General features: G+C 37.7%; 1 protein-coding gene across 1 annotated transcript in view; it reads right to left on the bottom strand.

The window, feature by feature from the left end:
* Positions 1 to 601: 601 nt before the first annotated feature.
* The window catches only part of LOC120540149 (protein mono-ADP-ribosyltransferase PARP14-like), a 34,122-nt gene continuing 19,230 nt past the window's right edge, over positions 602 to 15,493 (bottom strand). Inside the window, exons 4-7 of the mRNA XM_039771059.1 lie at positions 10,455 to 12,553; positions 8,621 to 8,860; positions 3,954 to 4,193; positions 602 to 619 (exon numbers count right to left, since the gene is read on the bottom strand). Of these exons, the coding sequence (XP_039626993.1) occupies positions 602 to 619; positions 3,954 to 4,193; positions 8,621 to 8,860; positions 10,455 to 12,553 (2,597 nt within the window). The remainder of the gene's footprint in view (positions 620 to 3,953; positions 4,194 to 8,620; positions 8,861 to 10,454; positions 12,554 to 15,493) is intronic.

Below are 15,493 nucleotides of genomic sequence, written 5' to 3' on the forward strand. Positions count from 1 at the left end.
GGTACTCTGGTGTCCCGGTAAGGTTGGATCAAAGAATAATACCTGACCAGGAGGCCAGCACGATAGAAGGATCAGGGGATACAACCAGTCAGGGCTACATACTCCCTGACACGTTAGGTGGCACTGCTACCAGTATGGACACCCACTTAGGCATCCTGGGAACTGTAGTCCCATGGGGGCAGCCTTGTTGGGTTCTGGAGGTGCCACCAGAGGGTGCTGTGGAAATTTGTGATCCCTACTCTCTGAGTTTTCTGCTCAATGTAGAAGAGCTTTGAGTGGACTATGCCCTAGCCCTGGGAGTGCTCCCAAGTCTAAGATAAAGGAAACCAATTGAACTCATCCAAGCGAGTGGGAGTCGGAAGAGGAGCTGGACAACACTTGCCTGGGAGGGGTGGAGGAAAAACAGACAGAAGAGTGAGCCCATAATGTATAAGAAGCCTTTTGTAAGGTAATTGTGGAAATAAAACTTTTTTATTGTACTGGCTCTTGCATCCTTGTGATTGTGTTTGGGGTTTGAAGGTGCTGCAGTGCCCCCTACTGGTCTCACATGTTTTGGTAGTAAAAGGTGTAAAGAATCAACCATGAACAGAATACCATTATATTACTTAATTATGTCTGCCTGCAACAAGCAAAAAACTTTAATAACAAATTAAGAAATTTACCAAACAATCAAAATTAAATTTTACTTTGCCTTTTTTACAACTCTGCATACATTAATAGTAAGCATACTGCTTTATAATTTGCATTTCTTTATATACTATGTGAAAACATAATTTTACACATTTTTCTATTTTTAAAAATTACCTGGTAATTGAATCAAAGTTAAAATAATTATCAAAATTATTGAATATAAATTATTAAAATTTTATCTCCCCCAAAAAAATACTTTATTTTATATATAACTAGCCATCCCCTGTGGCTCCGCCCATATAGTAGTGAAACAGGACAAACTTTAAAAATCAATAAACAAAGAGGTATCACTAGCCAAGTGGAGGCAAAGTCCACTCCAAAATGTGGCTAGAGGTAGAGCGAATCGAACGGAGGCTGGCGCGTGAGTGAGGAGGGCCCTGCCTGGCTCCCCATTCATGCTTCTCCCTCCCATCAGCCAGCAGCCACTGCCTCGGATTGGAGCAAAATAATCGCTCCTGCAAGCAAACTATGATAATTAGTGCAATGAGAGAAGTCTTAAAATCAACCGGAATGTTCAAGCAAATTATAGAAAAATCCGTTAAGTAAATTCTCTTGTGAAAAGTGGACAGATAGATAGACAGAAAGACGTTGCATTTTTATATATAGAGATTGCTATCTAGTTCAATGAATATCCAATAGACATGATGCTTTTGATGATGACTTTCATTTGAGTATGTTTCTTTCTTGTTTTCCAAATTATTTGAGGGGATGTATTTTTACGTTTTTCACCATCAGAGTTCTTGGCACCTACAGATAGTCTGCTCATTTGGAGCTAAGCTTGCACAAAAGAAGCACAGTTGATGGTTCTGTGTTAGAACGGCCTCATTAAAGAGTCCTTTAATCTTCTCTTGTATTCTTTTTGTGGTTTCTTCACTTCTTCTCAATGATGTTTTAAATTAAGAGTACTATGCTCTCTTATAATACCTTATGTGCTTTAATAATGTTAGCAAGAAATGTAGTTCCAATCCCTCCAAAAAATCACCTAGCAAAAATGAACACATCAAGTTCTTCTACAGTTAAATGGTTACTGTTTGGCATTATTTCATTGCAAACAAAACAGCAAGAAGTTTAGAGGGAATATCTCTTCCAGACATGGAGTTCTGTCACTGAGTGTTTATGCAGTAGCACCTTGAAATTTTGCTCCTACACTCCCATCCCATCCTCCTGGCTACCTAATGAAAGTAAAACTTCTACCCCTAGATCCATATTGTCTGTCCACTTCACTTCTGCAAAAGTAAAGTCTCAGGTATTGCATCTTGGTCAGTGATTATTTAAGTACTTGATATTTTGTTGTAAGTGAAGAGACAATTAGGGCTATATCTACAGTGGCATCAACATAATTCAATTTTATAAGTTTGGGACTATGAGAAATAAGGCCATAACTTATCCAAAATGGTTGAAATGAGGCATCTCTGGCTTGCACATATTTTAGACAATTCTGTTCCCTGCACATTTCAGTCCATGAGGCTCCACTACTTCCACTACTGTAGAGTGGTCATTAAAGCCTAGAATATCCCATTTTCATTGGTGCTTGTTTTACAACCTTTTGCTGAAATGTACAACCCATGGTCTGTGGCAAGCCTTTATGCAAGACAGCATGAAGCCTATCATCTCATATTGTCTACATGGGAATGTGATTTCTCCGTACCCCTTCTACTTTCATGACCGCTTAATTTTAAAAATATTACCCTTTCTGTCAGGAATCTTTAAAATATCCAGTTCAGATCAGTACAGAGACCATACCTGACCCTTCCAAGATGATTCTCTATGAAGCTGATCTCTCTCTCTCTCTTCTTGTCAAACTAGCGAACCGGGCATCTCTTTTCCTGTCTTGGGAACATCTCACTGATGCTACCCTTTCTTCCGGTTGCTGCTCTCTTTGTGTCTTCTTGGGTTTCTATCAACATATCTCTATTACCTCGTGTTTTTGTTGCTAGACATTGCCCCTCTGTGTTCCTCTCAGTTCTTTATAACAAAGGTTATTTTTACTTAGGACAATTTTTGTCTTATTTTTTTTGCCCTTGTGATTGGGAATCTACAGCTTCTTGATGATTGTATAACATTCCTACTCTCTCTGATCCTTTAGCAACAAGGATTAATGGGACATCTGGAAACAATAATATGAAGTGCCAACATCTGGCAGATGTGGTGCAGTACTGGATAAAAGATTGCCCTGGATTAAAACTGAAACAGTGTCCCCTGAGAAGTGTAATCTGCTGTGTTGATAGTGTTTCTTCTTTCTCCTTGATGAGCTCAATCATTGTAACCCACACACAAAAAATGTATACCCCAAAAGACTAGGAGGAGGGTGAATGGGAGGATAACAAGGGGAAGGGTTGTACTTTTTCATTAGGATTGTCTATACTGTATTTGGTATTGGTTTGTTTTAATAAACATCTGTACAGTTTTTTAAAGCCAATGTCACATTATGCAACTTTTTGTTGTGGTTTAAGTCAGATTTGCCAGACACACTTGCTTATCTCATCACTGCACCATGTCAAATTACAGAACTGAAAATTGCTGCCCATGTCACATTTACCAATTGAGCACCGATCTTTCAGTGCAATGACATTGCTGTATGAAGTATTAATAACTATGGCCTTTTAATTATTTTTTTCCTTCTGTTATGATATGTAAATCATGAAATATCAGACAGATGAGCTTTTCTTCTGTTTGTGAGGTCCAAAACAACTGTGCTGCCTGATGGAAGAGGCACTGTATAAAAGGTTAAAGGTTAACAAGTACAGAGAGTTCAGCCACAGTTTCTGTCCTTATTTTTCTTTTCTTCCATTCTGTTTTAGTACATAAAACACAAGACATCTGAAAGACAACCATCTCTTCTGCTTACAAGGTTCAAAACATGTGCTTTCCTTATTTCTTATCACATTGTGCTTAGAGGATGAGTATTCATTGGGTGTCTGCTCTCTTGCAAATAGAGCCCACCCCTGTGACTAAAGACAAAATCAAACCTGTTTGATTTTATTGTAGCAAGTCACAGACTAGTTGGACTCAGTAATTGGCAATGTCACACCAGGTGATCAGCGTCAGGGGAGCACACCAATGACTGCCTCCACCTTCTTAAGATTACGTAAATAAAGACTACAACTGAAAACCCCTGGAAAAATCATTTAAGGTGAGTTTGGTTCAAGTCTGAGCAATCTGTTTGTAAGTTTTTTTACATACTTTCCACTGTCCTACAAATTATTTTAATTAAAAGAAAACTGCTAATTTAATTTTTTTTTTTTAATTCTTTTATGCTGCACATTTGATATCAAACTTACCTTTGAAGACACTTTATCATCAGGATGAATTACAATTCTCACTTTTTTTAACCAACTGGGACAGACCTTCTCAAATCGGCTGATTTCCTCTAGCAAAGCTTTGATGGCAACATCATGTGGAAAACCCAGGATCTTTCCTGGACCAATCACAGGTATGGCAGCTGATTGTAGAGCATTGAGATGGCAGTGTTCCAAGCAATCTTGGAAGGTTTTTTTAAGAATCTAAAAATACATGAAGAACAGTTTTTAGATGAAACAAAAACTATTTCTAGGAGAGGATTTCTAAATATTCTTCAATGACAATATATATATTGTGAGAGACAGCGAGCAATTCAACCTAAAATGGAAAGATGGGGGAAGGCAGCTGCTTGTCGACACTGCCTCCCCCAAAATGTTAGTTGGAATCGGGTTTTTCAGCCATGTTGGGTGCCTTGGGTGCTGCCAGTGGTAGCTGTCGAATGACCTTGGGAGTCATGCTTTCCCTATAGCCTGGAAGTACTAGGTAGTCACGAGGACGGAAGCCTCAAAGTACTTCTGGGCTGATTAGAAGAACCTGAATACTCCAGTTGACCAGGAAGTGCTGGCAGGTCATCTGGGAGGAAGAACAGAAGCATTTCCAGGTCAGGAACTATTGTCACACGCGTGTGAATAGGAGGCAGCTGAAGGGCTTGGAGATGAATGGTAATACATCTGCCCAGGGGGTGGCGGGGTGCAATGGCACTCTTTCTAAGTTCCCTGCAGACCTTTCCCGGGAAATCCTACCAGAAGCCACCGCCTCGACTCGGGACACCCCACTTCCGGCCCCGAGGAAGACATCACTTCTGGTCCTGGCCCCAAGGATGACATCACTTCCCCCAGACGTCCTATAAAGCCTCACACCTTTTCCCTGGAATTCAGTTCTGTTTTGGACTCTGTCTTGTTAACTGGACTAAAACTAAAAAGCATTTATTTTTGCAGCCAGGATACTGAATTATACAGGTGGCTGCCCCAAACTTTGCCATGTCTCTTGTCCCTTCTTATCACACTATATAAAGGACTACTAAAGACCCAGCAAGTAAGCCAGAGTTGGGAGGAGGTGGATAACGCTTGCTGGGAGGTGTGGAGATGAAAGAGAAAGAAAAGAGTATTGAATTATTGAGTTTATTGCCAGTAATATTGTGGCTGTGGTGCTGAAAGGGTGCTGTTTAAGAATAGGATTATTAAAAGGCTTGACCCCTAGCGTCTTTATATATATATATATATATATATATATATATATATATATATATATATATATATATATATATATATATATATATATATATATATATATATATATATATATATATATATATATATAGAGAGAGAGAGAGAGAGAGAGAGAGAGAGAGAGTTTTTTTTATTTTAATAGCTTGTATCTAAGTTAAGGACTGGTTAAACAGGTTTGTGAAGTCACACAGAGACAGAGATATGAATAAAACAACACAACATAATGGGGAAGATTCCTGTCAAGCAAGGAATCTTTCAAAGTGACTTGTTGTGACCTTTGTTCTTTAGTTTAGCTTTTATACCACACACAAGCTCAGTGAAAGGGGAAGGATGAAGTGTTGTATGTTCTACATACAAAATGGAAACCTGTTTACAGAACAATAAGATACAAATAAACAGAGATACAATTTAAAATGTTTTTAAAGGTTTTTTTTTACTATATTCTGATGCAGCACTTTAGATAAAATATAAAGCATTTTGATAAACAACAGTGAAAATATGCTGACAATCATCACTAAAGTGATTATTCACTGCTTAAAAAGACAATAAACTTGAAATAAACAAGAGCAATAAGGAGAAAAACAAAAACTATTTAAGCATGACATAAAAATAGTCATGAAAATGATACTTCAAATGGGGAAAACAAAGAAAATTTAAAAAAAGTTAAGACAGTTTTATAGAACATCAAAAACAGATAATTCAATTAACCTTTGGTGTTGGCTGCATCTTTTCTATCAATCTGAGTATATTCATGAGTTTGGTGTCAATAGTAAGCAATACGCCTCAAAATATTACCAATTTGTACATGTAAATTACAAAGTATGTACTGTGGTAGTTCCTGTGTTAGTGTCATTAGCAAGAAATCAAGTATCCTTGGTTTACCTTTCAATTCATACTCAGCTTTTCACACATTAATAGATGGTCTAATGAAGAGCTGGTCCTTGAAATGTGTTCTCTAGTTTGCGAATGAACTCTGATTAGTTTTACCAGCCACGTATCCTGGTCTGAACTACATTAGACGAAAGACAATGACATGCAGTGGAATTCACTTCAGTTTACTATCCAGATTTTTATTCACTAACTCACCTGACTTCTGTGTGTTCCATTCATCAAATCTCTGTGAACATTTTTGTTTTTTATGCTGTATATCAGATTAATTGCTCGTATTTTTTATTTTTGTCTACACAGTACTGTACTCAGTTTTATATTTTTCACTTGTCTAGATGTGACTATATTTCATTATTTACTTAATTTTCTTGCTAATTATTTGTCTGTGTTTACAAATATAACTTCTATTTGTATTACGATTTTTTCTAATGCTATTACTTTTTCTTGATTTTTATAATTGTAATGTAGTTTTTCATATGTAAAATTTTTGGTCATTTCTGTGACTTTTTTCATGCTTGTTTTGCAACTCTTTATATGTCCAAGTCTGACTTATTTGGATTTTAACAGTGCATACAATTGTTCATTCTATCACTGTTATTCTTAAAAAGCAAGTCAATTAAAATAAGGCAAAAGAGTCAAAGGACAGCAAATATTGGTTAATTAGGAAAAGGGTTAAGATACAAATCTGCAGCCCCAGTATTGCTCCAGGGGCCTCATTTATAAAACTTTGTGTGATTTCTAATGTGAAAATCTGTGTATACCAAAAACAAAAAAATGCATACACTAAAAAAAAAAAAAAAGCAGATTTACAAAACCTGGTGTGTGCACATTTCTGCATAATTTAAGCTTTATAAATAACAATTGTCTTGTAAATTTGCATTCATGAATATGCTTCAAATCTCACCCAGTTCCCCCTGAAACGACCAAATATCAGCCATGCTAATGAACCTCATACATATGCAGTCACCATGCTGTAGACCTTCATTGGCTGATAGTGTGGCTATGTGACACATCCAGTGGTGTGAGATAGATCATCTCATCTCTAAATTAGAGGCACACAAAGAACCTTTGTTTGTTGGCCCAAGCGCAGGTGCCAACAACAAGCACAGATTTATTGAATGGCTACATATTACTGCTGTTGTAAATGACATGAGCTCCAGCCACACCATGTCTGAAATTAAAAAAAGGTCACCGGCAGAGTGTGTGTGCAAAGGAGAGAAGGGAAAAACACCTCTATGCTCATGATTTTGATCTGCGAATGGCATTTGTAATTGGAGATGCTTTTTTATGTGCCGTTATGCCAGAGCACTCTTGACTATTGTCATTCTTATCTTGTCATCACAGATGACTTTTATGTTATTACAGTGTAACTGCTTACAGTTAACAAAAGCAGCTTCATTCTCACTTGGTGCCCTTGTTGTAATATAAGTGCAGTAAAGTGCTCAGATTACATTAGGAAAACTGACACTGGTGCAAATTGCCTTTTTATGTTGGCAGCAACATGTTATGCGTAGGTGACACACGGAAAGGACAGGCACCCAGCAGCGAGTTGGTAAGATTTCTTACCCAGATAGGAGGCCCTGAAATGACAAAAAGGCAACCCGGATGAGAGAGCGAATACAATCTGTGTATCCTATTCATTGTTTTTGAGGTGTAACATGTTTGCCACATCCATCCACGGGGAGAACATGCAAACTCCACACAGGGAGGACCTGGGAAGTGAACCTGGGTCTCTTAACTGCGAGGCAGCAGCGCTACAACTGCACCACCGTGCCACCCTGGTTGCCACATCAACGCACATAATAATAAAGGATTGATTGTATGATTTATTGTGTTTGCAAATCATCATTTAGTTGTTTGCCTGCATTTGCACACTTGATCAGGGGTGTCCTCATATCCCAGTTTCTCCGAAATGTTGCATACACATGGGTCAGATTTTCAGAAAATACACTCATGTTTCCCATCACATTTTCTTTTATAAATCACAATGTTTGTGTGGAAAATTGCGTATGCACATTTCATTCTCCTTTTTTGAATATGCATGAAGCCCCAGAACAGGAGTTGGATATCCCTGCTCTGGACAGACAATTAATTGACTAAGAAGTGTTCAGTGCATGGTCTTGCAGCTAAAAGGTGAGGTGGAGTTTTTAAAGGCACTTAACACAAATAGAGATATTTTTTTAGTCACAGCTTTCTTAGGATGACATTGCCAAGTGTAAATAAGATAATACTGTATTCAAAGAATAATAGAAAAAGAATGAAAAACCTTTGTTCACTAATCAGGCAGGAAAATTGATATAAAAATGTCCCTTTTAAAAATATTCTGCCAAGACAAGAGCTTTATAAGTTAGTATATGGAATATATAAGAATCTACATTGGTATACATTACTAACTTGCTTTTGTTATGACAGCATTGCAGGATATTGGCAGTAGGATAATAAATCCTTATAATATACAATATAGCTATTACTTTTGATTTTTTTCTTCACGTTTTGTAATATGAGAAGCTTACCTCTAAAGCCTTCCCTTGAGCTCCGTCCCATTTGAGGCACACTAAATAAAGGACTTGGATACATTCAAGGTTTGGTACTTCCTGTACTGGTACCACATCCCCAGGACTAATTTTTTTATTTTTGGTTGAGTCATCAAATCTGTTTATTAATTGTTTTCCAGCTCGTTCAATTAAATTCTTGGAAACTTTAGTGGTATTTATATCCAATGTATGCGGAAGTGGAACAACCAAAGCATCTGCCTATTAGAATACAAATATTAAAAAACATCAAAATAGTTACAAAATCAGTCAGTCACAAATCAAAAATTAACCTACTAAAGAAAAGCATAATATCTTGATTTAAAGACAGCAGATAAATGGATTCATTTATTATCACACATTTGCAGTTTGGCAGGTTTTCAGGAAACAAAAAAAATCTGAATTAGGATGTTCATAAGATATGTAATGATCTAGCTTATGAAGTAGAATAATAAAAAAACTAATAGTTGAGTCAAATATTTCAAATAATAAAATGTTTGCTTCAATTTAAATGTTCAAAGTCTATATATTCTTGATTGCAATACAAATTTGTCCCTTTTCACACTCTGATAAATGTCCATATTGGGATAGATTCCCAGCTAAAGATAAAAAAAATAAAATAACATTGTATTTGTTATTACTGACATTGAAATAGTCTAAAGCAATACCCGACATGCTTATGTTTAACCTTCCAGGAGTGGCTCTTAGAGGGATAAGACCACCAGTAAAGAGAAACTTTGACTCCTCGTATTCCATTAGAGGGTGGTCAGTTTATGTGGCATGCACAACTTCAGATATCTCTGATAATGTTTGCTAAAGTCACCTATTGGGTTACTCTTTATCATAAGGGTGTCATTTCCTGCACAAAATATGGTCCAAAATGGCCTGGAAATGAGGATTTTAGCTGGTGAAGAGGTTCAAAAATATGGGGAAACCCCAAAAAAGTGTGACGTCTTCTATAACTAGACATCAAATCCATTCGAACAGTGAGTCAGGAGACTCCGGACAAAAAAAAGACCAAGAAAAACTGGAGATTTCAAAGTATTCATAAGTAATTCTTATGAGCACAAAATGTTTTCATTACCAATTTTTAAATATTATATAATATGAACATATGACAACCTATTAAATTCAAACTTGTAAGTGATCATTTTACTCATTAACTTAGCCAGGGGCAGAAAACGGCGTCAACATCCACAAAGATTAAAATGCTCGGGTGATCACATTGTTCCGTCTCCTTGTTGAAATAATCTGTGTCATTATTTCAGAAATTGTTACATTTATGTTGATGAGCTGAACGTATGATGCTAAGCTCAGCAGCATAATCTCAAGGGACTCTGGCTTGTTTTTGGATTCATGACAGCCGACGATCCTGTTTAATGATTTTTTTTTAGCTTATTTTAATGACATTGGATCGTTTTGTCAAGGGAAAACTCCGTAAGTGGACTGCGCTTGTAAACATTTTTTTTAAGAAACCAGTTTTCTTCCTTAACCAAATAGTCCACCTTATCTGGGTTTTGTGCGTGCATGTAAACGCACTCTATATAAACATTTGTTATCAGTCAATGCATTTCAAATTCATAGCTTTAGTTGAGCAACAAGAACGAGCAATGTGGCAGAACAATGATGTAGCTTTCAAATCTTACAAACTGAATATTGTTGTTCATATAACTTAAATAGCATTTCAATAAACTGGATCTTGAAAAGTAGCACAATAAACATGACAAAAACAATTCATAAATAAGAGGTACTTGTGCAAAATATATGCTGTAGACAACAGTTCTTTTGAAAATACTCTTTGCATGTTTCTACTTACCTTCTGGTTTTCCAGACTTCCCAAAACAACTTCAACTTGCAGGTTTGAGTTTGTAACGTCATCTGTGGACATTTGAACATCTGATGCTTTTTCATCTTTGAAATTCTGATTTGAAGCAGCTCCTCCTTTTCCTAGAAGCTTATGGCAAGCACCCTGGAACTTCCCCAGTGTATCTCTGTTGATATCAACAATTGTTATTGAACGCACCTTGCGGGGTATTATGGCAAAGTTTCTCACTGTTGAAATAACACATTCTGCACCAATTTCTATTGGCACATTATATCTTCCGCAGGACACACAGGGTATAGCCATGGTCTGAAAGCCCCCTTTCTCTGCAATTTCCAATGCATCCTTAATGGCTGATCCAAGCAACTGTTTCACTCTGTTCACATCCTTTTCCTCATTCCAGTTTGGACCAACAGCATGAATGACTGCTTTACAAGGTAATTTCCATGCATTTGTCAGCACCGCTGTGCCAGTCTTTATTTGCCCTTGGCGTTTTACCAGTTCAGAGCATTCCCTTTGAAATTCAGAGCCTCCAGCTTTGCTAATGGCACTAGCTACACCTTTACCATGACTTAACAGCTCATTAGCTGCATTTACAATAACATCTACTTTTTGTTTAGTTATATCACCTTGTCGAAGTGAAAGCACTAGGCCTGTTTCCAGCTCAAAGCCACATAAGTCCCTTTGTGTTTCACTTGAGTTCAGTTCTTTGATGCTAGTGCTTTCTTTAAGCTCAATTACACATTTGCAATTTTTGCTGAACAGTGAAATGTATGTCCTTCCACACTCACTGAAGTACTTGTAAGCCCCAGGCTTCGAGATGACAAGAACCTCTACAATCACTGAGCGCAAAGCTTTTTCAATGGATCTTTGAACATTAGAGGCTAGCTGTTGAGGTCCAGTAATATTGACTTTGAGAGGAATCGTTTCAACAATTTGCAATTCAACACCACTAAACTGCAGATCTTTATAATTTAGAAGGTCATGAAAACAACTAGCTACCTGAGGAAACTGTAAAGGAACTTCTAGTGTTGTCAAGGCATTATTATCAAAATAGTCCTTAAGAGTTTTGATTACATATCTGACATTTTCTGTAAAGCCTGCCACACAAATTCTCTGCCACTGGGCAACCTCCTGAATTTTGACTTTTGTAGTCACCTTGTTTATTTGATCTTCTGTTTCTTGAACAAACTTCTTCAGTTTTTCCAGTTTGGAAGTTGTTTTGAAGCTTTCTGGTAGATTTTCTTCTTCTTGCAATAGTTTTGTAAGTAATATCTTTTTAGCATTTTCCAGCATTTCCATAGAAAGTCCAAAAAATGTCACATCAAGGTCAATATCCATGGTTACAGCAATACCTTGAGAACTGAGTAAGGTAGCCAGAGTGTCTTGGGTGCTTTTCAATCTCAAGAAAGTCTTCAAGAAACTTTTTACATCAATGGTTTCCTCAAGGATTTTCTTTGATTGCTCTTGAAATTTACATGCTCCTTTTTTTACTGCATCAGGGGTTCCTTCAAGGTACATAGCAGACTTGCCATCAAAGCTTATCTTTATTTGCCCTTCCATGGCCCTTTCAAATGAATCAAGAAGAAGGGTGTACTTTGGTTTTGACATCCTTAATTGAATTTTCATTGATTCTCCCTGCCTGTCTTGTGATGCCACACCTTCTACTACAGTTAAAAGTTCATAGATGTCTGCAATTGGACCAACAATAACGGTGGTTCTCTGGGTAGGTTCATTGTAGACTTGGAGAGGCTTTTTTATAAGATGCGGCATTTTCATAAGAATCTGTCGTTTTCTAGGATCCACTTCAACATGGCATTCGTATTTCTTTGCCATACTTTTAAATATACTTTCAACATTTTCAGAGCAACTATTTTCCCCACTGCTCATTTTAATCAATATTGTGTTATCACTTTCTGCCAAGAACTGTGGACTGCATTGTATCTGTGAAAGTTGTTGACTTAATTCATAAGCCACATCTTTACAGTCTTGGAGGTATTGACGAAGATAAGGGTCGACTTTTTGGACCATTGTGTGTTCTCTGTTGGTGGAACTGACAGAAGGACTGCAAGTGTCAGAACCTTTAAACTTTCCTAAACAAAACATAAAGAAATTAATTATATATAGTCAACTAGAAATGCTATTTCTGTGGACATTGTACTAACAATCCTTTAATATTATGCAAATGATAACTAATAGAATTAACTGGTGATTGATATCTACTGTTTCCCATTTAAGACACCCTCAAATTTAGGATGAAAATCTCTTTTTAAAGTCAGGTTCTGAAGTAAAAAAAAAAAACTGAGATATACGAGAAGAATTGCAAATAAATGCACCATAATGTATGAATATTAAGGCAGACAGATTTACTGTTATGGTTTCCCCTCTTTTCAGTGGACTTCTGTTTAACAGGCAGAATCTGCTGCTTCTGAGGCTAGCACAGGCTCACTGTACTTTAACCCTTTTTCCCTTTTGTATAATCCATGGGGAATCACCTGTTTGTATTTGGCTTTACACGGGCACATCTTACCCAAAAAACTATGATTTCAAAAAATATTAGGTATGATAAATAAAATACCTTGAATTTAAGAAGCACCCTAATATTATGTTTGTAAACATATAAAAGAAATATGTCCTTCATTGGAAGTAATACAGTATATACAGTGCCCTTCGTAATGTTTGGGACAAAGACATTTTTTCCTTGATTTATCCCTCTGGCTCCAGAGATTAAAATTACAAGTCAAACATTTCAGACATAATTAAAGTGCACATTGCAGACTTTCATTTAAGGGTATTTGCATACATTTTGCTCACACCATGCAGAAATCACAAAACATTTTATACATGGTTCCCCCATTTTAGGACACCATATTATCTGAAACAGTTGGACAACCCTAACACTAGGCTTGCTTCTGCCTTTTGAAGTTTATAGTTGCCATTGTTCAACATGATTGATTGATCACTTCCGGTTGAGTGAACGCTGGCGGGACTGGTCGCCGCTGCTCGCCGGTAACTAGAATATTGATTTTGCTAAGACTAGTGATTTTGATGGTATTTCTTTTGCCATATTGCTGACATCTCTGCGTGGCTATATATGCTATATGCTATACACTATATGCTGTGTCTGCATTTAGCTTCAGCCTAACCTCCATTTTGTCTGAAACTTACCGGTTTATTCTCTGCACGTCTGAGCTGCTTGCGCCCTCCTCGCCTACAATGTGGACTGGTAGGATTTTTGCTTGGTTGTTTGTTTGGAGTCTTCTGTCGCACGTTATTCAACCTGCGACTGGCCTCCTCCAGTACCCAGCTGCTGAGCTGCTTCGACTGCGTCTTCTCCAGTCTGTGCCTTTGCTGTCGGTGCTATATTTCGACCCGGACGTCATACTTCTCCCTCGTCGGAGATACATCCATCGTGGGTCCGCCGGAGATTCCGAACGGACGCCTCGAAAGGAATTAACTCTTTTTGGTCTGATTTTCGGCACCCTCCACATAACACAGATAGGAACGCTGACCATAGCGTGTTGGCCAGCTTAGCTCGGTCGACTAACACCACTGTCAAATGCGACAGCAACATTGTCAGCTTTGGTCTATTGAACATCCGCTCACTTACGAGCAAGGGACATCTCATTCAGGATCTCCTCATTGACCGTAAGTTTGACTTTCTCTGTTTAACTGAGACTTGGCAGCAACCTCAAGACTTTTCACAACTTAATGAATGCACCCCCCCGGGGTTTGTTTACACTTGTCAACCCCGTGCATCTGGCCGTGGAGGAGGTGTCGCGATAATTTATCGCGAGAAGTGGAAAGTCCTGCCGTTGCCTGCTCCTGCTGTTAGCTCTTTTGAATCGACTGTGTGTCAACTGTCTGGGCCAGTTCCAACCATCATTGCAACTGTCTACCGTCCTCCTAAGTCTAACAACAATTTTTGAACGATCTTGCTACCTTCCTTACCAATCTATCTGTAATTACTCCAAATATAATTCTGCTGGGGGATTTTAATATACATCTGGACAATATCAATATCCCTCTCACTAGAGACTTTTTATCTTGCCGGAGAGTTTTGGATACCAGCAGCACACTGATGTTCCTACCCATTGTAAAGGACATATCTTGGACCTGATTTGCTGCTCTGGTGTTGTTCCTTTTGATCTTACAGCAGATGAACTCACTATAACCGACCACTTTCTCCTCTCATTCAACGCTAAACTTACCTTTTCTGTTCCTAAGCTTCCACGTCTCATAGCCTTTCGTAACATTAAGAATATCAACTTGAATTTGCTGTCTTCTAGAATTGATTCGCAAATGGACTTTTATAATTTATCCTCTCCCATAGAACTGGTCTCATATTATGACACTTGTCTTAATGGTATTCTTAATTCTCTGGCTCCGCTAAAACAAGATCTGTTTCCTTTTCCTTTTCTGCCCCCTGGTTTACGCCTGAACTTCGGCTTCTGAAAGCTAAAGGCAGGCAACTTGAAAGGTTGTTTAAAAAAAACAGACTCTTTGTCCACAAAGAGATGTATAAAAATCATCTACTCTACTACAAGGATTGTATAGCTCAAACCAAATCTAATTATTACACTCAGTTAATTACTAGTAATACAGGTAACACCAAGTCTTTGTTTTCTTTACTTAATAATGTTACACAACCTCCAGACTCTTTACCATCTCACCTTCACTCAACTGCCTTCTGTAATTCTCTTATGTCTTTTTTCAATGAGAAAATCCAAAAGATACATCAGCACCTTGGTCCAGATCCTTTCTGTATTTCTTCTGAACTACACTCACCTATTCACTCTTTCTCTTCTTTCCAGCTTCCCACTTCCTCTGAAATCTCAGATCTCATCTGCAAATCCAAGTCATCTACTTGTCAGCTGGACCCCTGCCTACAGTTTTGGTTAAAGCCTGCCTCCCTCTCTAGTCCCTCTTATTTCTGCCATCATTCACTCTTCTCTTACTACTGGTATTATTCCCTCATCTTTCAAAACTGCTGCTATAACCCCAATATTAAAAACCTGGTTGTGATCCTACTA

This window comes from Polypterus senegalus, chromosome 1 (assembly GCF_016835505.1).
Source record: "Polypterus senegalus isolate Bchr_013 chromosome 1, ASM1683550v1, whole genome shotgun sequence".
Classification (NCBI taxonomy): Eukaryota; Metazoa; Chordata; class Cladistia; order Polypteriformes; family Polypteridae; genus Polypterus; species Polypterus senegalus.